Source organism: Anastrepha ludens, chromosome 5 (genome assembly GCF_028408465.1).
Source record: "Anastrepha ludens isolate Willacy chromosome 5, idAnaLude1.1, whole genome shotgun sequence".
NCBI lineage: Eukaryota > Metazoa > Arthropoda > Insecta > Diptera > Tephritidae > Anastrepha > Anastrepha ludens.
The window spans coordinates 93760718-93788500 of NC_071501.1; the positions used below are offsets into that span (position 1 = coordinate 93760718).

Sequence of the window (27783 nt, forward strand, 5' to 3'; positions counted from 1 at the left end):
ATATTCCATTTTCATTATTTCCAAATTATTATTGGTTCTACACATAAAAAACCACAGTTTCGCAATAGACGGTGTCATACATATACTTAAATTCTTTTCGAAAATGTCAAACGTGTCTGTTAGCCTATTACAATTACTTAATTTGACATAGGAAATTGGCAATGTTTAATCAATGCGTCAACTTATTTATTGGCATTGTATTGATGTCACTCTTTGAACTTCTTTGTTACTTCTTTGTTGATATAGTGGCGCTACGATTGTGACAGCAAAAAGGTAGTAAAAGAGAGCGAAAATGTAATAAAATAATAACAATAACAATAATAATAATAATAAGAGTAATAATACATACAAGGTTAAGTGCAAAATGAACAAGACTGATCTAAAATAGAAACGACAGGAACTTTGTTCTGATAGCTTCGAGTTTATTTATTCAAAATAGTCCCCTCTGGCCTCGATACACTGTTTTGCGCGATCTAAAAGCTTTTCGAAAGAGTGTTTCAGGTCATTGACCGGAATGTCTTTCAGGATGTCGGTGCAAGTCTTTTGGATGGCCTCTACGGACGCAAAACGTTCTCCTTTCATGGCCAAATGCAATTTTCCGAATAGGCAGAAGTCACAGGGAGCCATATCAGGCGAATACGGTGAATGATTCATGGTTAAAATGCGATTTCTAGTCAAAAAATCAGTCACAAAGGTAGATCAATGAGATGGTGGATTATGGCGCAATAAGCGCCAGCTTCCTCCTTCACGGTATTGAGGGCGAATTCAGCGAATGCGATGCAACAAACACTTCAAAACGCCAAGATAGAAAACTGCATTGACGGTTGGCCCGTTGGCATGAACTCCTTGTGGACAATTCCCTCGAAATCGTTAAAACAAATGAGCATCGACTTAATTTTTGACTTCTCCAAACGCGATTTTTTGTGTGGTGGCTCGTCTGGGGCCTTCCATTCGGCACTTTGACGTTTAGTTTCAGGTTCATGTTAGAAACACCACGTTTAATCACCAGTTACAATGTTGTAAAGGAAGTTCTCGCCTCTTCAATGAGGTCTTTCGAATGTTGAATTCTGAGCAATTTTTGATCCTCAGTTAACTTGTGCGCCATGAAACGTGCGCATACCTTTCGTAAGCCCAAATGATCAGTTAAAATGCAATAAATTGATATTTTGGAGATATTCAACTCTGATTCCATAATTTTCAACAATGATATCGGTTTATTTTCGATAAATTTTCGAACAATTTCGATGGAGTTTTCGGTGGTTACTGATTTTGGGCGGGCCCGTATGTTCATTGTCATTTATGTCTTCACAACTACCTCTGAAACGTGTAAACCACTCTTGAATTGTGGCACGAGATATACAATCACCGTCATAATCTTTTTTCATCAATTCAAATATTTCGGTAAACGTTTAACCGATTTTAAAACAAAATTTGATATTAACTCTTTTTTCGAAGCTCATTTTTGTACTGAGAACACAAGCATACTGACACTTTAGACGCAATAACTTCGCTTCCACTGAACCGAATGTCACCAAGCTTTCACTGGAAGTCAGCTAGGGATGTAACTTCCAACGCACTAACTCATTAAAAAGATGGCGCCATCAAAAACTTTTTTATGACGCCAGTCTTGTTTATTTTTAACTTCCCCTTGTATTTATTATAATTAAAATGTAAGTACGGAAAATTTGTATTGGATTTTTTTCGAAGTAAGAGTAAGAAGCCATCGTTGCACTCAATAGCAAGCGTTCTGAGCCCTCTAACCGATTTTTTCTGACCATACAAGAGTTAAAATATGAAATCAAACTCAACTCCCGAAAATGTATCGCAAAATTGGGTTGGAAAAGCTATTGCAAAGCCAGTCAATGTGAATGAAATAATGTGTTTTTAGTACTGACGGTAGGCTTATTAAGTTAAAGCAAATTTGTTAAAGGCATGTTTACATTACTTTAACCCATAAATGATTATTGCCACAATGAGGATCTATAAAGATCTACAAAAGCGTTTAAGTCATCATTTTATTTATTTCTTATTAGGTTTAATATCTATACATTTTTCCTAATAAATATTATTAATAATAATAATTTTATAAGCATAGTTTGTTTTACGTCTCTCCTGGTAATTAAGAAAATAAATACAAAAACTCTTTTTTCTTTCGCTTTATCCATTAAATGTAACTATTAAAACATGAAGATTTTACAGTCTCAAAGTAATGATTTGGTCTGCATTGTCAAGCAGTGTAATAATTTGACCATATTTTTTTTGAAAATCGTCGGGGGCAAGCTATTTCTGTGAACGGTGTCTCTTAACGACGCATGCTGAACGATTATTTACTGCCAATAATGAAAGAACATACTTCCTTCAGAAGTCCTTTCTTCGCAAACGGGGTCTCAGCAAAATGGCGCCAAGCTGCACACGGCCAAAGAGAAAATTCCAATACTGCCTGATTTCTTCCCTAACAAACTGAGCCCACCCGCAGCCCACTTCTTGCTTTGAAAATCGCCACTGGGAACTGCATAAGTCCTGATTTTGTTATTTAAAGTTGTTCGGCACTCGATTCGCCTGGCATTTTTGTTTTACTTTTGCGTTTCCCAAAAAAAAAAATATTATAATAATAATATGTAATTCAAAAATATTCAAGCATATTTTATGCACAGTCGAATTAATTTAAATTCCAAATTCTACTTACATGGGTCATCCTGTATATGAAATGTACGTTTATAAATTAGAAAAACAATTTGAATTTTATTGTCCATCCGTTGGCTACATAAGTAAATACTATAAGGCATTGTTTGTGTACTTTAAGTGAACTTGCTATTCGAAAATTCTATGAAAATTAATGCTGTTGTTTCCTTTGAGTATTCATATACATACATATGTTTGAAGTGAAAACTTCTCAACGAAACCAAAACAAAAACATACAACAACTTTTTTCACTCATATTCGCTAATGACCAGATCAAAAGTAACAAGTCGAGACGTGTTTACCGAATGTGCAGAGCTGCAATTTGTTGCTTTCCGCTCTAAACTATTATACATCTGTAGATGTTAGACACCTTGGACGGTGCAGAAGGGTGAAACGACTACTTATGTGTGTGTTAAAATCATATTTCATGAACACAAACGTGAAAAGAAATTTTTAAGAAGGCCAAAGAATTTTTGATCAAAGGAAATTGCACACATCTATTGTTGATAAATAAAATATTGTTGATAAATAAAATAAAAAATTGATTAATTAATACATCAAATGTAACTTAAGGCTTTAAAATAACATCCGACTGTAACCATTAAGAGTTTTGGAAAAATGAGAGCAAATGGAATGAAAAAAAAAAAACTTAACATAAATCAAGTACTTAAGTTTTGCTAATGTGCACATAAATAAATAGATGAAATTAGTCATAATTCTTGCTTTTAACTACTAGATTTATGGTGCACATTTTTTATGTATCACATAATTCACAGTCGCTTGAATTGTGAGATACCTCCTTATTTCCGTTAGAATAAAATTTGTAGAAAAAATAAGTACATTTAAAAAGGATTTAAATTACATGCATAAGTGAGCTAATAATATTTCTGTTCTAACACTAAACATCAACGGTAGAAATCTGGAGGAGGGCCAGCGCAAAGGTGACCTCTATGACCTTTGATTTTGAGCGAACGCCTGGCTTATCTTTGATACAAGAATTACCTTTGCGAAATTTGCTGAACCTAAGGCATACTGAGGTGGTAGTAGCAGTAGAGTAAAAACAACAAAATACATTGTTTTTGCTTTTGATTCCGAGAATGCCAAAATATGTAAGCAAAAATTCCCAGCTGGGAGTAATTAAAAAAATTTTACAATTTAGAGACGAAATAGAAAATAATTAACCTGTTCACTGTGCCTTGATTTCGAGAAAAAATTTTTCTTGAATTACTCATTTTCTTCAAAATATTAGCCTCTTTATCAGCGCCCATTTGAGTTAACTTTTCCCATTTGACGTTTCTCTGCACTTAAATAATAATCCTAAATTATTTATTAATCGATATCGAGTATACCGAGGATAAAATTTTGTATTGCTAAACTGCTTTTTTAAATAACCTCGCATACCATATATGAAAATATTACAGGAAATGGGTGCAGGTTCATTAAATTCGTTTACAATTCTTATACATATTTTTAAGTTATTCCACACAAGTAAATTTGTGCTACTGCTTTTATTTAATCGTGATTCGTGTACATACGCATATATGTAAATACATAACTTTAAACCGATGAATACTTACGAAATTTCTTTTCGCCACAAAATATTCGTATATACAAAGAACTCATTAATAAAGAAAACTTGCCCTTAAACAGCATTTTACATTTTTACGAATGTTAAAAATAGTAATAAAACAGGATTTTGCGCTGAGTGGCCAAAACCGTTCGGTGTTAATTTTACATAAAAGCCATTTGCGTCTAATTTGCATAACATCGGCGTATTTTAGATGAGAAAATAAATTTATTATAGTCTGAATCAGAAGAATTTTTTAGTAATAAGAACAAAACTGAGAGTGAATATAATATCAATAAACGAATTTACCGAAAATCAGTACACTTCAATTTTCGGCATCAAAAACCAGCAATGTACTAAATCCAACAGTCAATTTGGGTGTGTAGATTCAATAAGCTTAAAACGAGTACTTCGAAGCGGTAATTTAAGTTTTTGGAAAAGTAAAACGTCACATAGTTATGCCTAATGACAATGTTCATGTAATCATAAAGCTCGTATTCCAAGTTCTTTGATACTCGCCGCCAACCTCAAAGGGCTATGGATTTTCTCTCCCCCTTGATCATATGATATACCTGTACAAATGTACATATGTACTATACATATGCACAATATAAAAGGTCGTACATGATGAGAGCTTTGTGGGTGGTAGGTTTGTTATCTAAGTACGTATGAAAATGAGCTTTTGGAATTAGAGCTATCAGGAATCAGAGAACACGATTAAAGTGCTAAAATGAGCGTAACTTTATCTTGATGAAAATTTAGATGAGTTATGTGAGAGAACTTAGAATAGTGTCAGCATGGCGAATATTCGAAAGCAAAATTGAAAAAATTAGTTTACGCTAATGTAAGAAGAAAATAGTATAAAAAATAAGTTAATATAAAAAAGAATAGAGAGAAAGAAGTTGTTTGTATATAAAAGAATTTGGAAAAATCTATAATTATGTGCGCACAACAGCAGCTGTTAAATTTACTGAGAGTCAGTAGGCGCACTCTTTTGCCGCAACTCTCGACCGTTAACTGTGATTGGGTACATTTGTATACAAGTTATCCCAAGAAGGCGATCAATCGAATATTTATTGTTCATAAGCGACCACCATGAATTGCTGAGCCAACATATTCATTATTAAAAGAAATTCTATGCTGAAAGTAAACATTGATCTGATTAATTGCAGTACAGAATTTGCGCGAAAATAACAAATATGTTCACTATGTCTAGGCAACAGAAGCAATAGTAATAGCAACAAGAATAACAACGATAGCAGCCCTATAGCAGTAGGGTTTTAGAGGACAGAATAATTCTCACTCTTGAACAAAGTAGTTCAGTTAGCGGCATAAATACCACAAGTTTGTGCTAGTAAAGCAAAGTGTCTTTTATTAATCCGATAATAAAAAAGGGATTGAGGAAAAACAACAAATAATAGTTTACACAGTGTATTGGGATGGCTAAACACATAAAAATGCTTAATGCTTGCCACCCCCTAAATTTGTTCTATGCCCCAAAAATGAGTCACCTTAATTTTTTTTTTATTTTTCAATATTGACAAGCGCCGCCAAGCCTTTGAAAATTAGCATTTTCTATGAGAAAAATGTACACTTCCGCAAATTTGTATGAAATGCTTAGAGATCAATATTATTTAAAGTATTTTTTTTTTAATTTTTTTTTCAAAGAATTGATATCCTAAGTTTTATTTAAAAAATAATGATTTAACTATTTTTTATAGGGTCCCCCTGAATACCTCTCAAAATTTAAAAAAATTTTAAGAATTTAAAAAAATAATATATGAATCTTATTGTTTTTGTTTTTGTATAATTTTTTGGATAAGTCTGCAGCGAAATTAAAAAAGGAAATTAAATATTATCGATCTTTATATACATTTTATATAAAATTTATGGGGGAAAAATGAATTCAATGGTAAGCGTTGGTGGCACGTGTAAATAAAGGATTTTCCAGTAACAGGTGCTAACGGTGAATGGATTGCATTATCGAGAGATCAGTTTACAACAACAACTTTTTATGGCCAAAATTGGATGGTATTGATCTGGACAACGTTTATTTTCAACAAGACGGCGCTACGTGCCACTCAAGCAACGAAATCATTGATCTTTTACGGGAAAAGTTTCCGGACCGTGTTATCTCTCGAAGAGGTGATCACGATTATACCTTGTGACTTTTTTCTTTGAGGTCACGTGAATAAGAAGTTCTACGCCAACAGCCCAGGGTCGATACAAGACCTCAAAGATGGAATTCGTGAGGCTATCGAGGACACATCGCAGCCACTTTGCAATTTGGTTATGGAAAATTTCATGAAAAGGATCGTGATCGTGGTGGTCATTTGCCTGATGTTATTTTCAACTATTAACGGCATACCTTCTTCTTTATAATGAAATAAACATCCGATCATTTATATATTACATACACATCTTATTGGAAAACCCTATATTTAACAAAAAATAAAAAAAATATTGGTGTGTAATTTTTTTGGCCAAATATTAAATTTAGAAGGAGCATCAGAAAAAGAATTTTGTGTATTTTTTGGGTCATCCTAATGCATACTTATATTTCCAGCCACCGAGAGCAGATATTAATCTTTATTGATTCTAATTAAAATGCACTCATATTATTGTGTCGTACAACACTTCTGGTTACTTCTTTAAAAAACTACTATTATAAATTGATTTCAAAAACGCTTGTACATATATATATATATAGTTCAACTAGTATACTCGCATATGTATGTACATACATTTGTATGTATATATAAGCAGGTATGTACATATAGTAGGTATGTATGCATAGTCAAGAATTCTATCATTTTATAAGCATCCACGTCTCTTTGCAGATATACTAATAAATATACAAAAGATTCAATGAATCGAAAGTGAATCTCAACAATTAGCAGTGCATTGCACTGCATTCCATGGAATCGCAATCACGCAAGGTGCAAGCAATTTAGACAGTACTTTTTTAGCAAAAGCCAACAATCAAAGTATGCGAGAAGCGTTAAGAAAATATTTTCTTTCTGGTTTTTGTGCTGTTTGTTGTTTCTTGCCATCAAATTTAAACTGGATACAGCTGAAGAGTTCCAACTTCTGCCACCACTCGTTTCCTTACATGACCTCACAGTTTGTGCCTTCATAGCCAAGCCAGATACAGCCATTCATACATACATATGTATGTACTTGCGTAGGTGCAAGCACTTATACATACACACACTTATACATACATACAAACAAATATATGCAGAATGGCAGATGTAAACACGTTTTTCACGCAAGGCGAAAGACCGGGCGCAATACCGGGCCAAATGAGGTGACCAACAAGAAAGTTGGCTAGCAGTGTGGCTGTTCAATGTCTTTTCACAATCCAGTGTAATCGGCAGAAATCTCAATTGCATTTGCTATACTTTCACGCGCACTCAAAGAGGATGGATTTTTACTTTTTGTAATGGGTTGCTGTAAATATAGGCAGTTGAGTGGGTGCAGGCTTTGGACTGGCGAATATTTATTGATGTATGTACATTACGAATGTCAGTTTATGAAATATTGCAATTGGTAAATTTCCTTATGTTTTAACAAATAATGAAAAATGGGTAGATAAAGAAAACAAAGATAAAGTTAATAAACAAGATGCGCGAAATTATTTATTAGCAACAATTGTAGACTTGAGTACAGTGGAGTATTTTTTAAGTTCAAGCGCATATTTTTTTTTCTAATCCAGCAGTTACACTGTTTTTGGTATTTTTCAAGATTTGCATTCTGCCTAGGTACTATAACTATTAGGTGCGCAACTAAGTTCTCGCTGTTTTTTTAATGAAAATACAACTTTATTCTGAAAAAATAGTTACAAGTGAATCATTGAAAGTATTGCCCATCGCTGGCTAAAACCTGCGGTAAAACTGTTCATCTTTTGAGGCTATCCACGGATCAAGCAATTTTTTGATGTCTTCATATGAATGGAACTGCTGGTCAGCTAGACCATATGCCATCGATCGGAACAGGTGATAATCGGACGGCTCAATATCTGGAGAATATGGCGGGTGGGGTAGGATTTCCCATTTCAGTGTTTTCAGGTAGGTTTTAACGGGTTCGGCAACGTGAGGCCCAGCGTTGTCATGCTGTAGAGTCACTTTTTCATGCCTCTCCGCGTATTGCGGCCGCTTTTCGCGCAGTACTCTGCTTAAACGCATCAATTGAAGTCGGTATCGATCCCCAGTGATGGTTTCGCTTGGTTTTAACAGTTCATAATAAATAACACCAACTTGGTCCCACCAAATACATAGCCGAGGCGACGACGTAGAAGCATGACCGGGCAGTCCGAGCAATGCCTCCAATTCAGCGTCTCCGAAGGTTTTTGGCCTTCCTTCACGCGGACGGTCATCAACATTAAAATCACCGTCTTTGAAGCGACGGAACCAATCTCGGCACGTTGTTTCACTTAAAGAAGTCGAAAATCAACACAGCACAACCGCAAATGACGATTATTCGGCACAAAATCAGACATTTTCACAAAACCAAAAGTATATGATACCAAAACAAAATCACTAAGTGTCGAATCAGTTTGTTTCTGTTCTGCTATTCTGCATATGCAGCCTTTAGCTATATGTAAATCCACAGGAAATAATCTACCCATTCACATTCAGATCAGCTGCAAACTTGAGAATCAGCTCTCAAGACTGTTTTTTCCAAGGTTTTTCTTCATAGAAATTGTTTTGGTGGCATATTTTAGTGTTTTTGATTTGTTTAATTATTATTAGTAACATGAAGAAAAGGCAAATATTTAGAAGCAATAGTTATATTAATTCAATTGCGAAATTTGTTGCTAGTAATAGACAGTTGGAAGACGTCTACTGAGGTTGCAAAAAATTATGGCCAATACGCATGCGAAATTCGATATCACATTTTATAATAAGCAATAACAGGCCAAAGCGATTATGGGCACACACTTTTTTCTGTAATATGAATGCATAATTAATAATATTTAACAAAAATTGTATTAGAATTATGTCTACGAAAAGAATACCTCTAAGAAGAATACGAAGAAGAAGTCTAAGAAAAGAGGGTTTCTTTGCCGGCGCCCGTTTTATTTATTTTTTACTTTGAAGTTTCTCCTTACAATCTTAAAAATAATTATCGATAATTATCGGAAAACGGTATCTTTACGATCTAAGATTATTTTATAATCTCAGATTTCGGGAGAGAAAATTTTTATGGATAATCTTGCTATTCAATTACGGATTGGGAGTTAAGCTCAAAAAAGTGGGTAGTCTAGTTATGTGTGAGCCTATTATTACGCTATTAGCACAAAATCACATATGAGCCACTCGCCGTCCATGGCAAACGAAAGCGAGCATGTTCGTCGTCTGTATCCTACTTTGACACTTTGATTTATTTCATCAATTTGACAGCACTTTTTTCGTGTCGCAATCGTGCTGATGGTAAGCTATTATCACTTGAGAACGACCGATTTTCCATTTCGGGCATACAATTTCAGTTCGACAATCGATCAGTCTCAAAAAGCGATGCTCGCTCGTTATTTAAATAATTCGTATAACTCTACATAAATCGATAGCAAAACTTTAAATGCGTTTTTCTCAAAACTATGTTTTTTTAACTGGTGATCACTGTAACTTTAAAACCGCTTAGTAGATTTCAATAAAATGTATAGTGCTTTTTAAAAACATAAAAAACTCGTGCCTGATCGAACGATTTTTTTTAAATTTCAATTTTTTTAAACAATTAATTGTCGCTTTTTTTCTCGAAAATCTGAAAAATATATCCTGAGGCCGCCATATTGTCAATTTTGAAAAAAAACTTCGATCAGGCACGAGATTATCTATTAATAAAACCAATTTCTCTTGTCCGATGATTAAATCTCCAAGGACTTGTTGTGATCACCGCAAGGGACTTCTGGAGAAACGGGCTCCACATGAACAGCGATAATTTTTACAATTATTATTATTGACGTGATAACGTCTTATAATTCGATTTAACAGGTTGCACGCACGAAAAAATGTGTCGTTACCTTGCTCATTAGTGTTACCTTGCTCATTAGTGTTACCTTGCTCTTTAGTATTACCTTGCTCATTAGTGTTACCTTGCTCTTTAGTGTTACCTTGCTCTTTAGTGTTACCTTGCTCATTAGTGTTACCTTGCTCATATTAGTGTTACCTTGCTCATATGTAGTTACCTTGTTCATTGCATTGAATGAACTGCAAGCGAAAGCGCGGAAGGAACGACAAAGCAAACGAACGGCAACGTTCGACATCTTGCTCTCCCCTACTTAAGTGAGCGTATATATGTATGTATATGCGCATATGTACATATATAAATTCACGTATTTGTATTGGCATATGCCTTCTTATTGATTGTTATTAATTTGATTTACTTGAAGAATTTAAAATAAAACCAAGTTTGTTAATAATACCTGTTGTTTTAATGTTATTATTATTATTTTTTTATTATATATGAAGGAAAAAATGTATGGTAATATTTACCATATCTATACTAATACAGGTATCCCTCGTATAACGCGATAGTTACGTTCCAGAAGTATTGCGCGTTATGTAATTCCGCGTTATCTAAAACATAGTTTTCATATAAATTTGGGGGTTATGTTCCAATAGGTTTTTTTTTTAAATAAAATACATACAAAATAACAGATGCACATATATTTCAACTCAATACTAAAGTTCAGACTTTATAATACAATTAAAAACACAAAACAAAAAATTTGAAAACAAACTAAAACAAATTAAAGGTTTATTAAAAACTTTATTGTTATTCTTCAAACTTCATATGGTAATTAATCTGTTTCACTGTCTTCAAAGATATTTGCACGTGGGCGTTTTGGGGGAGCAATAGCTTCATCAGAAGATGTTTCTTCAACATAGTTTTCGCTATTGGATAAGGAACTCGTTCTGGGACCTTGTGGTTCTTCTACTGGTTTTATAATTGCAAAATCTGTTATCAGTTTTTGGTGGGTGGTTTTTTTAAGCTCCTTTTCAATTTCGTAATAAGGTGCTAGATTAATATCTATTCTATCTATCTAAGGCAAAAAAGGGTAATTCCCGGTTTACATTAAAAATACATTACATATTATAAATATGTGGTACGCAAATTAGTGTTACCAGATTTTATAATTATGTATTTTCCCCTTCGCATTATATAAGCCTAAATTTCCCGTTGTACTGAAACCTAATTTTTCCAAATCGCGTTATATCGAAACCGCGTTGTATAAGACCGCGTTATACAAGGGATACCTGTATTATAAAGAGGAAAACTTTGTTTGTTTGTTTGTAATGAATAGGCTCAAAACTACTGGACCGATTTTAAAAATTCTTTCACCATTCGAAAGCTACATCCTCCACGAGTAACATGGATTATATTTTATTTTGGAAATAGGGCTCGAGATATAGGTCAAAACGTGGACCCGGGTAACCTTCGGATGTGTATGTACAATATGGGTATCAAATGGAAGCTGTTGGTGAATGCTTTAGTCCAGAGTATTTTTCATGCCGCTCCGTGACTAGGGTCTCGGGATAGAGACCAAAACGTGGACCCTAGAATGTGTTTGTACAATATGGATATCAAATTGAAGCTGTTGGTGAATGCTTTAGTACAGAGTATTTTTCATGCCGCTCCGTGACTGGGGTCTCGAGATATAGGTCAAAACGTGGACCCGGGTAACCTTTGGTTGTGTATGTACAATATGGGTATCAAATGAAAGCTGTTGATAAGTGCTTTAATACGGGGTAATTTGTTATGTTATGTTATGTAATGTTATGTTATGTTATGTTATGTTATGTTATGTAATGTTATGTTATGTTATGTTATGTTATGTTATGTTATGTTATGTTATGTTATGTTATGTTATGTTATGTTATGTTATGTTATGTTATGTTATGTTATGTTATGTTATGTTATGTTATGTTATGTTATGTTATGTTATGTTATGTTATGTTATGTTGTGTTGTGTTGTGTTGTGGTGTGGTGTGTTGTGTTGTGTTGTGTTGTGTTGTGTTGTGTTGTGTTGTGTTGTGTTGTGTTGTGTTGTGTTATGTTATGTTATGTTATGTTATGTTATGTTATGTTATGTTATGTTATGTTATGTTATGTTATGTTATGTTATGTTATGTTATGTTATGTTATGTTATGTTATGTTATGTTATGTTATGTTATGTTATGTTCTGTTATGTTATGTTATGTTATGTTATGTTATGTTAATGTTAACTCATTCTCTATATCCATACAAAATATCTATCAAACAAATAAAATTAAAATTTTCTTTTGAAAAATGCAACCATTCAATCAGTATTTTCTTATGACGTTATCACGTTAAACTATCGTCAGTAAACCGACTTTACAGACAACCTCTTTTTTTTGTTGAAATTTTGCTAAGGTCAAAAGAAATATGATGTAGTTATGCTATTTTTTATTTTTCTTAAATAAAGCAATTGACTAGCAAAAAAAAAAAATTATTGAAAAATTGAAAATCATCATTTTTTCGGGGCTCTGACTAGCCCTAGCCCGTAAATCTTATCATCTGATTAGAGCCCCAATTTAACTGATGCAAATAAAATACCCACACAAACCGCAAGGAAATTAATACCAAAAGTCTAATTAGGAAGCGTTTGGTGTATTCGAAAACTAGGTTCCAATTTGCGAGAAGTTCCAATTTTCCGAGATATCGCCAAATAACGGTTATATAAAAAGGGAATTAAATTGTCTATCTTATAAATCAAGCGTTACGAAGTTAAAAAAAATATATTTTTTTTTTTTGCAATAATATTTTAAAACGACCACCGTAGCCGAATGGCTTGGTTAGAAAAATTTTAAGATATAAATGAAGAAAATCCTCAAATATAGGTTAGGCTAGGTTGACCTGGCTGGCTGAAAGCCATGTCATACACCTATTGGTCCTTAGTGGTACCGGATGGAGCTTGACCCTTACGTTTCCTTGTAGTAGGCTTCTTGTAATACGTCTGAAGATTTGAAGCTCTAACCCCGAGAGACATTTTAACCTCTCATATTATAGAGCTCTTAAACATTTCATTCGGTTTCTAGCTAAGGCAGGGCAAGAACGTAGAAGGTTTTCCAGCGTTTCCCTCTCTTCCAGTTCATTACGAAATCTGCAGCTATTATTGTTATCAACTCCCATCTCGTATGCGTGTGCCGCTAACAAATTGTGGCCTGTCAGTATACTTACGATAGTTCTGCTTTTCTTTCTAGACAAGGCTAGTACGAATCTAGCGTATTTGTCTGCATTCTGTGTACACATGATTTTCGCGGTTTTACAAGTGGCTACATTATTCCACCTCCTGTCTATCCGTGTTTTCATGTCCGCAGCGATGTTGTTGTATACCGTATTTAAAGGTTTCAGTATGTAGTTTCCTTGTTCGAATTGCATGTAAACAGCGCTTTTGGTAATCTCATCTACAATTTCGATTCCTGCAATGCCCTTTTGTCCGGGTATCCAATGTCTGCGGCTAGGCTCTCCATGGCTTCCCCGGTCCTAAGAACGTTTAGATGAGTTTATTGCCGCTTGACTGTCAACGTATATATTTATTTTGGAGTTGCTCGATGCCCTTGCTAGTGCTATTTCTGTAGCCTTTCCTACCGCAAAGACTTCTGCTTGAAAAATACTGCAATGGTCAGGGGGCTTAATTGGCCGCCTGATGTCCAGCTCTGCGCAATAAATCCCTGCACCTACTCCGTCCATCATTTTCGAGCCGTCAGTAAATATAAAAGTTTATCACATAAGAAAAAAATAATAATAAAAAATAAAAATATTTTTTTAGTATTTTTCAAGCAGAAGTCTTTCTTTTTTTTTAAATATTTTCGTGCTGATTTTTTTGCATATCCCAGATGTTAGACATTTTTGTTATCTACTTTTTTTCTTAAATTCAAAATTATTATTTGGCGATATCTCGAAAAGTACATGACAGAAAAAAATATTATGCGGATTTTCGGACTCAGCGTCCGAGAGAGAGAAATAGAGAATAGATGGCTTGGTTTGTGAATGTCTGTTATTAAGCAGAACATAAATTCTATCTTACTTTAATCTCAATCTTCCTTAATAGAACACTGAAAGTGGTTAAGTATTCTACAGAACCCTTCTCTCCATACAATCACCTTATTGAGCACGCACCTGAATGTATACTTCTAATTATTAGTATAATTTTAGTTTGTATAAACAGTCGAGCTCCTTCGTCCGTGCGGATGAGCAAACGTGTCTCATCGAAAAGGACACAGCGCTGACCTTGAGTGATGTGTGTAGGGTACAGCACAAACAAGGGGTAAATTATTAAAATAGATTTTCTTTCTCACTTTAATCAACGACATTATAAATATAACTGCAAATGCATGTTTGTGTATGTGTACTTATCTGTCAATATAATAGAATGAAGTGAGTGCTTGCTAGAGTAGAAGCCATTTAAATGTGAACAAAGAACTACAACAAAAAAAGATAAAAATACTACAGCGCTTAAAGATCCAAAGGGAAAAAGTAGGGAAATAAAAATAAAAGGTGGTGCGGTGCGTTAATGCTGATTATCAGCGTGAGTTGAGTGCAATCCACTTTGTGTTAGGTTGTTATTTTGTTGATGCAATGTCATCGTGACCGTTGAGCAGTGAGCAGTGAAAGTGTGTAGATTAAATGCTTTCAACAGGCCTTGGAAAATAATACAAACATATTTGTGTCATGAACTGATAGCTACCAACATCTGAGAGAAAATAATATGAATCAAAATTTTGATTTTGAGTATTCTATGTATAGTAGGCTTTTAAGATCCTTAAAACTCCTTCAATAGGGTAATGAGGATAATTGTATGAGCCCTTTTATTTAGTAAAATTTATTATGATATATCGCAAAATCTAAAGCAGTGAGACATTGAAGAGTTCATAAATTATGGACATTTCTCAATTTTCTCTGATGAACCTCACTTTTGACTAGTCTACAGTTGACTAATCTACATATCAATTATCCGCTCATACTTAAACTATAGGGCTCTTAAAAAACAAAGATAATCGACCGTTTCTGTTCGCAAAAATGCGTGGATATAATTTGGAAGATTTTTTCATTTTATTATTTGAAATCAGTTGTCCGTTTAAATAAATCCACATCTGATGGCGTCGCGTAAATCATTAACACTAAGCATACTAAAGGGTGATCTGATTGGAGGTACTTTTTCCAATAGATCTTTTTATGACAGATCACATTTGAAATCCATAACTTTTTTCAGTATTCATTGACATTTCATCATGTAACGACTTACGCCTCAACAACGTTTAAAAAACGTACAACTGTATTAGGAAAATCGACGCCCTGCGAAAAGTGTTCATCGTGCGCTCAAGCCAACTTATGGTGTTCAGCGATGTGGTCCATTTTCGGCTTAATGGCTACGTCAATAAACAAAATTACCATATCTGAGCTTAACCCGAAGCCTAAAGCCATTCAAGAACAGTTATTACATCCATTAAAAATAACCGTTTGTTGCGGCCTTTGGGCTGGAGGAATCATCGGCCCATATTTCTTTAAAGACGAGGCCAGCGCCAATGTAACAGTGAATGGCGAACGCTATCGCGCCATGATAAACCAATTTTTGATGTCGGAAATTGAAGCCCGTGATCTCCACAACATTTGGTTCCAACAAGGCGGCACGACTTGCCATACAGCCCGTGAAACACCTGTCGAAGTTTCGGTGAGCAATTTATCTCTCGTCTACCAAGATCGTGTCAAATCACACCTTTGGACTTTTATTTGTGGGGTATGTAAAGTCGAAAAGCTTTGTGAATAAATCAGCTTCGATTGCGGAAGCCAACCTTACTAAAGTCATTCACGAGATACCAACCGAAGTCCTCCAGTGAGTTATTCCAAATTGGTGTTTACGGATGCTCGAATTACGGCGCAATTGCGGCCCACATTTAAAAGGGATTATCTTTAAAAAATAAATCTCATGAATGGTTCTACGCAAAAATAATAAAGATTGCCCAATTAATTTAGTTTCCGTTGCTTTATTTTAATTCAAAATCCGTTACCTCTAAATTGATCATCCTTTATTAGTGACTCTCTGTCCCAAATGTTAGAAAAAGTATTCGAGAATTGGCGCTGAAGTATGACATTCCTCAGGAGCCTCTATTGTTGTTTTGGAAAACATAAAATGCACCCTAAAAGTTTTTAAGCCAGCTGCAGAAGTGATTGTATTACATTCAGATAGGTTGGACGGTTCCGCGGTAGCGCAGACTTGACACTCATGTAAAAATCTCGATTTTCTTCATTTTGTGATAAAAGTAAATTTTTGACATTTTCTCCTGAAAATTACGCTTTCCTAAGTTTATATGTATTTTTATTTAGAGCGCCCTAACTTATAAGCCCGCTGCCGAGATTTGGCTCTAAATTAGTTATATCTCCACTACTTCAAACTCAGTCTCCACTATTAAAAGTCAACTCAAATTCTTTGCATTACTATTAAAATATTATTACATATTTCAGACATTTTTAATGTTATATTTTAATAGGCATAATTTTCATACACTTGTTATGTATACACATATATGTATGTACATATGTATGTATATATGTACGTATAACTACTATATTTCCATATACATTAAATGATAGCGCTGAAAAATGTAAGCTGCTTACATTGCAATGTAAGCTCTCTGCTAATGATATTCAACCAACACCGCAGCACTGTCCACAAATGCATGTACATACTCGTAGATATGTATATGTGTATGTATGCATCTTCATTCATTTAGCTCTGCCTACTCGCTGGCCTCATTTATGACATGCATACATATAAATATATTTTAAAATGTTCGTTTCGCTACTCCTTTGTTTCCTCCTCCTCGTCGCTATCGCCGCCCGATGAGTCCTCAAGTGTAATCTCCGCCAATTCTTGTTCCTCCTCGACGTCACTACCTTCCATGGCATCGACCAGTGTTACACTTTCTAATTTATTACCACTTGACTTCATTGCCACCTTTTGTTCTTTAGCTTTTGGCAAGCCAACAGAAATAACAGCCGTTGTTGAAGTGGTTCCAGGTGCTGCGCTTGGAGCTATTCCAGAAGAGGTAGAGAATTTCGCTTCACCAGTATTTGCAAGTTTCTCGCCAAACATTGGATTGTCGAAGGCGCGCTCTCTCACCTGCCCGCTCTCGGCATCGTAACCCATAACGATGCCATCTGTCACGTCTGCCTCTACACCACCAGGCGTAACATTATCAAAGCGCGCAAACATTACGGTGGACCGTAGCAGGAATGCACGCCAACGACGGGGATCATAAACCCACTGTGGCACGTAGCGCAGATAACGATGATCGGGCGCATAGTGTGCGAAAATCACCAGCGCCACCACCGAGACAAACATCAGGCATAGAATGATGAGCAGCATTGAGCCAAATGTTATGTTCGGAGTGTACGGGCGACCAGATATTATAATTTCTAATTGGTGTGGCCCTTCGAAAAGTTTTGTCCATTCGGTGCTTGCATTTAATTGCGTTACAAACTTCACGCTTTTCTCGCTGTACCCATTGCGATCGACGATAATCGCCTCCAAGAAATTTCCATATGGTTCCGCGTTTACGTAGTTAATGTGATAATCCAAATCGGCCGTGAGTTCCTGCTCCTTAATAGCACCTGCAATCACTTTGCGCAACTTATTTAAATTCATCTCGCTGCAGTACTCCATTTTGAAGGACAATACAGAACCACAAATCGGACAGCAGCTGGCAAGGGGCGTTACCGGCACTAGACAATGCGGCCGCTCGCACGTTTCAAGCACATTCTTACAAATGGGCTCAGAGAACATTAACGAATCCATGTGACAACCGCAGGTATCTTGGTGATAGTACTGAGCCGTTGTATCGAGACTGTTTTTGAACAGCAGCTGCCCAATATCAGTATGTAATAAATAATTCAAGTAGTTACTCGATATCAGTGAACCTGCCAAATTCAGATGACCCATCCTTAAATAAGCGATATTCTCTAAATCAACGGAGATCGGTCCAGTACGCGGCATTACAACGGTCTCATTATCGCACGGCACACGTTCGAAGTGAGGTATGGCGGTATTTTGGACGTCTTGCGAAGGACTTAACCAGCTGCTTGGATCATACCACTTCCTTGTTATGGGAGTTTTCAAATACGCACGGCGACTGCGTCCATTTTCACACTCTCGCTGCTGCAATTCTCCGCCAAGCGTGATAGTTGAGTCATCGTTGAGTAGAATGGCACCGTCGCGTGGCAATACAAATCCACTTATATCTACTTTGGCTGGAAGTGACAGCACAGCTGGATAGGTTTCTGGGAAAATGATTTCTTCAAGAGCGCAAGGCAGATACCCAGATTCCCAGGCGTCAGCGCTATCGAAGCCAGGATTTCCAAGAAGTCTCTTGTTGCTGGCGCTCTCCGAAGCGGCTATCAATAGCATAAATAGTTTTAGAATAATTATTTTCATTTTTGATGAAAACACTTTGAGGCGAAATCACAAACTGAATTGAAGAAATTGAATTAAGTAAATTGTGGCCGTTTTGTTGCATAAAGGGGGCGTACAAAAAACGAGTGATAGAAGAGCCAGCCACGGCATTTAATGGAGACAAAGAGGAAGCGCATTCGCTCTGCTATTATCAATATTTTTAGTAAATAAAATACTTTAGCAACTTGGTAATCGCAATTAAAAGAGATAAACTTATTAGAATTGGTTGCAGAGGGCAAAAGTAACAAAGACAACTATAAATATAACTATTTTTTTTAAATTTAATTTCAGTTATTTATTTCGGTTCATGACAATAGCAATCTTACAGTTTAAATACTAAACAGTAAGTTAAATGAAACTAAGAGAACTTCAATTAAAATTTATTCAGCCCATTTAATCTCGCAGGCTAGACCCACGGATTACCATATACTTAGTCAAGTTAATCATGTAAATATTAAAAAACAAAAAATCATATTTTCATTCGAAATGGCCACCATTTGCTTTTACGCAAGCCTTTATACGATTAGGCCATTCAGCTATTTCAGCACGCACGGCTTCTATAGATATTGACTTCGCTGCTCGAACTAAAGATTGTTGGAGGCTCTTCAAATTTCTGTGAGGTCTTCGACAGGCCATGTTCTCCAATTCTGTACACAAACTGTAGTTCAATGGACTCAGATTTGGACTTCCAGACGGCCAATTTTATGCGGCTATGAACCCAGAAATATTGCTTTTAAGCCACTGCTGGGTGGTTTTTTTCTTATGCGCTCTCCACTGAAGAGAGTACTGCTCAACTGCTTCACCACGCCTTCTAAGACATCCTCCTCGTACACTTTTGTCCCGGTCTTAACCCCTTAATCGTAGAAATGAAGAGACCTTTAAGCGATTCTCCCCACCCATCCAAAACGGAGGCTGGATGGTGGCCACGTTAAGTTCTTGGAACAACATTTTTTGCGTCTTTAGAAGTTATAGCATATATTTTGTCCGATTTTTGCCAATTCTTTCTGGTTCGAACCGCGAGGACGACCACTTCTTTTTCTGTCTGTCACTTCATGCGTTAGGGAAAAACGGTTAATCGTACGGTAAACAAATATTCTCGAAATATTAAGTTTATTCAGTAATTCGTAAATCCCACTCGCACTTTTACCACACTTTTGTAATGCAATCACTGCTAATGCAATTTACCTTAGCTCTCCACTCCTTTGCTAACAAGCGAAATTTGCCACGAAACTGAGTATAGTTTATGAGTAGACAATGCAAACGAATACGAAATCGAATACGAATCGGAAACGGATGTAAATATAAATGTTGAGGAGAAAACATTTATATCAAATATCTTTGAAAAGTGATTAAATTCCCTAAGATATCTTAAGATTAGAGCGAAGCAAAAGTAGTTAGATTTTGCAACATTAAAATAAAACAGAGAGTGGAAACGGAAATTTGTGTAATGAACATATAAACCTATCCCTCAAGACGACCAGAGCAATCAAGGCCAACAGCGATTAGATCAAAGACAAAAATTAAAGACTGGACAGTTCTTCTACTTTCCAGCGATATCAAACTAATAAGCCTACAGCGTGTATTATAAGATGGAAGATGGGTTCTGAAAAATAAAGAAGTTAAAGATCACGATTGAATATTCTTCTGTGTAATCCTTTGATTACACGAGCATGACAACTATAAATTGGGTTCCAAACAAACGAGTCATATTCTAACTGACGCCGGGCCACCTTAGCCAAATCGGGTGAGTGACTATCACCACTTTGGTGCATAGGTTCGAATCTCCGATTTCTAATAGCGGTCGCCCCTCGACAGGCAAAAATAGCAAACCTCCAATTCTATTTCTGCCATGAAAAAGCTACTCATAAAAAAACCATTTGCCGTTCGGAGTCGGCTTAAAGCTTCAATTAGTGGTGCCGTACCGTAGTTATAACCATAAGCTTAGCAATCAGCTGTTCTGATCAAACATATGGGTATCGCTGTAAACGATTATATGTAGGTGCCGCACCATAACACGATTTGAATTTTAGAAATGAACGCCACAACGTTTCCAAATTATGGAAATTTACTTTGAAACAAAAAAAAATAAGTTCACAGAGTTCGTGAAGTTCATAGAGCGAAGTGTTGAAGAAGATGCCAGAATACCGATTCGTCGTCGTTTTCAACTTGGTGGCCTTTGTTCTACGACTGGACGTGGAAAATTTAACGTAAGGGACCTTAACTTACGTGAAAAAAAAGAATTCAAGCCATATGACCTTCGTTTGCGTTGCATTTCTGTTGATTGGGTTCATTTAGATTTATTATTCAGATTTAGTGGCGAATCAAAGAGGAAAATCAACACCTCCCGCAAATGACGATTATTCGCCACAAAATCAGGCATTTTCACAAAAACGAAAGTATATGATACCAAAACAAAATCACTAATGTGTCGAAGGTTTATGATGTTTAGGTTATGTTAAAATCGACTTGCACACACTGCTGGCGGCATCTATTGACAAACAGCGGGCACTTAGTTGCGCACCTAATAATTAAAAAATGTCATGAAATTATCTACCAGAGCCACCAGAAAAAAATTAATTTCAACAATATTTCTGCTTTGCGTTACCATTTTAATTTCTCAAGCGCTTAAAAAAATATCCGATACAAACTGTACCCAACTACCCCGCTAATTTGTAATTTTTCTTTACATCAAATTAGGTTGTATGCGTACAATGTTTCCTAAATTCAAAATTAAATTAAATCTAATTCTAATGAAATTGTATGTTACGCACCGCAAATGTGTACTATGTTTTTAATTAAATTTTTGTATGCCCATATTTAATTTGTCTGCAAATGTATTTCTTAGATAAATGTCTATTTCGTCTATCGTTTGCATACGTATACATTTATTTTTCCATTTGTTAATTCTATTGTTACCCTCATCAATATATTTTTCACTGGTTTACCAGTTTGAAAGCCATCAGATATAATTTGGTATTTCCAACAGTTTTAACGCCACTGTTTTATTGTATATACAACTGTCAGACGTCTTCTACCGCTTTGCCTCCCATATTATACATTTCATTGATTATTTTCGTGTGCTTAGAGTTGGTGGCATCGGTGTAATGAACGCGGCTTCTACGCTTATTGTTTATTATCAACACGATTAATTTAATGAGTGCAGTGCAAGTGACGAAGTTGCGTATTATTAGATGTTGGAATTTATATATACATAAATAATTTCGTTCGTGTCTAGATAAATATTAATAAAGAGTTTTGCATGTACAAAAATGGTTAAAAATAAATCAAACAACGTTAACGCTGCTGATGCCTTGTATCAAGGAGTTTATAAAGCTTTGCGTATATTAGTTCACTTAACGGCGGCTGTGCAATTCTCCTATGGCATCTACTATGATTATAATTATGTAAAGTTTCCCGAAACGACGAATATGCATGCTAACTTTGGAGGAAAATTCAGATTCCTAACATTTCTGAACGCGGTAATTTACTTATTATATTCAATTAAAAACATTAAACTTCTACCGCTTGTGTAGGATATGTCATAATATTTTGCGAATATCACGGTGAAAGCTTAAAAAACAAAAAGTCATAGACTATCTTATCAAATCTACATCTATAGTAAATTTTATGAAAATATGTGTAATTTATGAGCTTTGATGGTAGTTATATACTTTGTAAGGAGCATGTGAAAAAAAAAATCGGGGGGTACCAATGGATACCCATTGACCCCAGTATTAATAATCTATAGAAGCGAAATGATTTTTTTTCACCGTTCAAAAGTTATTCACAACACACACTTTCATACTGTTGCTCATTTCTATAGCTAAATACACGAAAGTAAATATGGTTTGGGGTTAAACTTCACTTTTTCTTTACACACGTAATATATTTTCCCATAATTTATTAATATATTGTTAATGCGAGGCTTGAGTGCCGAACAAAAAACTAACCAAATGATGATCGGTATTGCCACTCTATTGTACTATACCTAAATATATTAATGACGTGTTTAGACAACTGATAATTTTTATTTGGATCATTACATTTTTTAAATCTAAACGCTCTGTTCTTCGAAGTCGTTCATGGCTCAAACCTATGACGCTTTTTTGTAGAAAACAATATTTTAAATATTATATATTTGAAAATTTTCTCGTTTTTTCTATAGTGCCTATATTTTGATATGTCTGTATATCTGATCAGTGAAAATTTGGATGAATAATCGCTGCGCAATCTATAGTGACTTGTGAAAATACCAATGAGCATTCTCAGTTTGTCCTTAGGGAAGTTTATGAGATGCTTAAATGTCGTTTGATAACCATTCGGTAGTGTCCGGGTTCGAAACCCCGGCAATGAAACATTAAACGTTGGAAAAAGTTTTTCTAACAGCAGTCGCCTCTCAACAGGAAATGGCAAACTTCTGAACGCGTTTCTTCCATGAAAAAGCTCCTCATGAGCAACCATTTGTCGCTCGGAGTCGGCATAAAACATACCACAAATTGGGGGAGGAACGTCAATGGATTTCTGCCACGAAAAATTTTATTGCGAAACTATTTACCGTTCAAAAATGGCTTAAATACAGGCAAATCTATTATTGATTCCAATTGAAATAGTAAAAGCTTGAAAACAATGTATTTTTCCACTTCACTTATTTTCAATTAAGTGTCTCAAGTCTGTGATATTACGATCTTACATACTAGAATCCAAAATGTTGTATGTTTAATGGATAATAGAATACAAGAAACTATTGGAGATAACATTCAAAAAACAATATGAACGTTTTTCTGGGCAGAGAAAATAAATATAGGGTTTTCCAATAATCTGAGTTAAAGGTGAAATGATTACGCTATCGAAATATGATTAACGATTGTTTATTGCCGGAATTAAATGGTATTGATCTAGACAACGTTTATTTTCAACGAGACGCGCTACGTGCCACAAGCAACGAAACCATTGATCTTATACGGGAAAAGTTTCCGGACCGTGATCTTGTGATTTAACACCTTGTGACTTTTTTCTTTGGGGCCACGTGAAAGAGAAGGTCTACTCCAACATCCCAGGGTCCATTCAAGACCGCAAAGATGGAACTCGTGAAGCTATCGAGGACACATCGCAGCCACTTTGCAATTCGGTTATGGAAAATTTCATGAAAAGGACTTTGTCCTATAAGCGTGGTCGTGGTGGTCATTTGCCTGATGTTATTTTCCACTATTAACGGCATACCTTCCTTTTTATAATGAAATAAACATCCGATCATTTATATTAAAATATTTTCTTTGAATATCAAAATAACATCTCTTATGAAAAAACCATTTATTTAAGCCTTTTGAAATAGTAGTAAATACAACTATTGCTCGAGAAACTGGAGAAAAAGAAAAGTAATTGGTTCTCTAGTAAAAGGCACATAAAAACGTAAATGTGAACGAAAGAATCTTGGATATTTGCTTAGGAAGGTCTGGACAACCAATCGATAAGGCGATAAGATAAAAAATAAACATAAGCAAATGAACTGATCTTCTATTTTCAAGAAATTGAAAGTTTTTAAGTTTACAACGAGAATAGGAGGAAGGCAACGGACCAGAAAAATTTAGAGGTTTGACGGCGAAACGTAGAAATTTTTTTTTTACTCATTCAGTGCTAACAGCATGAGTATCATTATGCAATGAATTCCAAAACGGAGACGTACTCTAATTTCGAGCGGACGAAAGAATTTTGGAAGGCTTTATGAGTGCAGCGGTTATAAGACAGTACAAAGGCTGTTTTAAAACTTGGTGAATACGAGTATCATATGAGCGCGCATTTTTTAATGTTTAACGATAACCTATTTCTATCACGCCAACTAACGAGATTATTTAAAAAGGTGCTGGCAATAAAGGACATCAAAAGCAGAGTTTATTCTTCGAAAGAGTTTAAGATCATCAGCGAATAATAGACTAAAATTCTTAAAACAAGCACCAATATGACATATAAACAAGACAAACAGTAGAGGACCCAGTATACTCCCATGGATAGCATCTGATGATACAACAAAAGAATTAGGCTTACAATTTTCGATTTCAACAAACAAAAATAAAGATAGATAGATACACAGATTGTTTAAAAGGCTTGAACTTCGACCGCATGGTTGTTGTTGTTGTTGTAGCAGTATCTTCGCCCTGTCAGTGTAGTGTAATTACCGGTCGTCTTCGTCTAGCTCATCTAACGGTAGGCCCAGGAAACTGGCAGTTTCGACGGGTTGGGTCCAGAAGGAGATAGGTGTTAGATGAGTGGGTTTGATGGGGCATGTGAAGAGGTGGTTAGTGTCGTGCGGGGTACCTTCACATGCTGGACATATGTTTAGTATGTCGGGGTCGATTCTGGATAGGTAGGAGTTTAACCTGCTACAATATCCAGAACGTAGTTGTGCCAAGATTACGCGGGACTCTCTAGGAAGCTGGAGCTCTTCGTCTGCGATAGGTGGTGGTTGGACTCCGATAACGGCATTCGGGGGTCGGGAGCTTAGAAAGGTGGTAAGGGTCTCCCGATGAATGTCGTTAATTGCCTGTCTGTATACTGTCTGATCCTGGAGTGGTCTGTCCATTTTGTCCTGGATCTCGTCCACGTAATTGAGGAAGTGTCTCCTGATGTGCCTGGGAGGTGGCTCAGGCTCGAGCAGGTGTCTGCATGGGTGAGGCCTACGGTGACACCCAAGCAGAAACTGCTTGCCGAGCATTTTGTTATGCTCCTTAACCGGGAGCATGTGCGCCTCGTCGTGCAAATGTTGGATTGGGGACATCAGGAGACATCCTGTCGCGGCAGTATTCTGGCAGGTCTGAAGCTTCGTCCACTGCGTATCACTGGTTCCAGGCGACCAGACAGGCGCGGCATAGTTCAGAACCGGTCGGCCTATTGCTTTGAAAGTCGACAGCAACATTTCTTTGTCTTTGCCCCAAGTGCTGCCGGCAAGCGACTTGAGGACCTTGTTGCGATTCTGTACTCTCGTTGCAATAGCGGTTGTGTGCGCCGAGAAGGAGAGCAAGCTGTCAAAGGTGACTCCCAAAATTCTGGGGTTGTTTATCGTCGGTATTGGGGTATCGTCGACGTGTACCTGAAGTGGCAGCTTGACCTCCTTTGTCCAGGTGGTAAAAAGGGTCGCCGTGGATTTAGTGGGAGAAAGTTTTAAGTTTCTCGCAGTGAAGAAGCGCGAAAGGCGGGCGAGGTAGTCGTTTACTTTTGAGCATAGGCCATCAATGTCATTGCCCGACGCCATTATCGTGCAGTCGTCGGCATATGAGACCAGTGAGACTCCCTCTGGTGGCTGGGGGAGTTTCGAAATATAGAAATTGAAAAGCAAGGGTGAAAGGACACCACCCTGTGGTACTCCTTGCTTTATTTTTCTCTGTTTTGAGGTTTGGTCTCGAAATACTACCGACGAGTGACGACCACTCAGGTAGTTCGCGGTCCACCTCTTCAGCCCTGGCGGGAGTGTCGACTGTAAAATGTCATCTAGTAGCGTGGCGTGGCTGACTGTGTCGAAAGCCTTTTGTAGGTCCAACGCTACTAGGACAGTCCTCTCGCAGGGGCGGTTTTGGTTTAGTCCGCGGTTTACCTGGGTGTTTATGACGGTGAGTGCCGTGGTGGTACTGTGCACTCTACGGAAACCATGCTGGTGTGGGGCTGGGGTCAGGTGTTCGGTGAGGAGTGGGAGTAGAAGGGCTTCAAGTGTCTTCACTTCTGGGGAAAGGAGAGTTATCGGACGATAAGACTCCCCTTGGTTGGCGGGTTTCCCAGGCTTCAGCAGTGGGACCACTCTCCCTAATTTCCACTTATCAGGAATGATGAGAGTGGCCATGGGCAGGTTGAAGACCTTTGTGAGATATTCTACTCCCAATGGACCCAGCTTTTTCAGCATCAGCATGTTTAGTCCGTCGGGGCCAATGGCTTTTGATGGTTTCATGTGTTTGATGGCCCCCTGAACCTCGTCGCTGGTGAAAGTAAGCGGTGCACTGTTGTAGGGCAGTTTGTGCAGCCGTCTGGTGGCACAACGTTTAGATCTGTCGACCGGAGGATGCAATATAAATTGCCGGCTAAAATAGCTCGCGCATCTCTTCAGGTCCGACGAAGTACGACCGTTGAAGGTGATATCCACCTTGTCGTTGTGCTTCGTCGGGTTCGACAGGGACCTTACGGTGGACCAGAGCTTGCTCACACCAGAGGTGAAGTTACAGGACTTCAGATGCTCTACCCATTTGGTCCGCTTATGTTGGGTGACCAGTTGCCGGATCTCCAAATTGAGATCCTTTATACGAGGATCCCCGGGATCGGCCTGGCGTAGGCGGTCACGCTCGTTTGCCATAACGGCTGCTTCGGCTGGGAAATTGGGACGTAATTCCCGGATCCGTCCAGCAGGTATGAAGCGAGCCGCGGCGGCTGTAATCGCCTTGCGGAATACGCGTTTGCCGGCGCGCACATCGGTGGGAGTGGGTAGGGCTGCGAAGATGTTCTCAGTAAATTCCACGAATCTGGTCCAATCAGCTTTGTTGAAGTTGATGTATGACCGGTGATCCGCGGAAACAAAATCGGCAGGTCTCTCGATCGAGATGATAATGGGCAAGTGGTCTGATGCAAGCGATAGCATAGGTCGCCAGGTTATGCTATTTATCAGACCAGCGCTAGCAATTGTTAAATCAGGCGAGCTGCTACAATTGCCCACTACCCTAGTGGGGGCGTCGTCGTTTACAGTGCTGAACGTCGAATCGTCTATCTGCTCTGCCAAAAGCTGTCCCCTACGATCATTTGGCAGGCTTGAATGCCAAAGATCGTGATGCGCGTTAAAGTCACCTACTACCAATCGGTTTTCTCCCCTGATGAGCGCACCAATATCGGGGAGATATCCTGCCGGGCAGCAGGTGACAGGGGGTATGTAAATATTGTAAATTTCGAGCTCGGCATCGCCTGACCGGACAGCTATACCTTGACATTCTAAGGTGCTGTCCCTGCGGTCGATGCCTTCATCAATAAGACGATACTGCACTGAGTGGTGTACTATGAACGCTAGGCCACCACCGTTGTCTCGCTCGC

At 37.0% G+C, this 27783-nt stretch overlaps 2 protein-coding genes across 4 annotated transcripts in view; one reads left to right on the plus strand and one right to left on the minus strand.

The window, feature by feature from the left end:
• Window positions 1-27783, plus strand: part of LOC128865092 (androgen-induced gene 1 protein) — a 58157-nt gene that overhangs the window by 19968 nt on the left and 10406 nt on the right. The window contains exon 1 of one of the 3 annotated variants that reach the window (XM_054105048.1): window positions 21799-22205. The exons of the other annotated variants lie outside the window; for them this stretch is intronic. Coding sequence (XP_053961023.1) covers window positions 21996-22205 — 210 coding nt within the window. The 5' untranslated portion in view covers window positions 21799-21995. Of the gene's footprint in view, window positions 1-21798; window positions 22206-27783 lie in introns of those variants that run through there. 3 annotated transcript variants of the gene reach the window in all.
• Window positions 16745-18727, minus strand: LOC128865091 (protein amnionless). The gene has a single exon (XM_054105047.1). The coding sequence runs from the start codon at window positions 18706-18708 to the stop codon at window positions 17077-17079; it is 1632 nt and encodes a 543-aa protein (XP_053961022.1). The 5' UTR covers window positions 18709-18727; the 3' UTR covers window positions 16745-17076.

Coding starts and splice junctions, on each gene's coding strand:
- LOC128865091 (XM_054105047.1), bottom strand. CDS start 18,708: ATGAAAATAATTATTCTAAAACTATTTATGCTATTGATAGCCGCTTCG.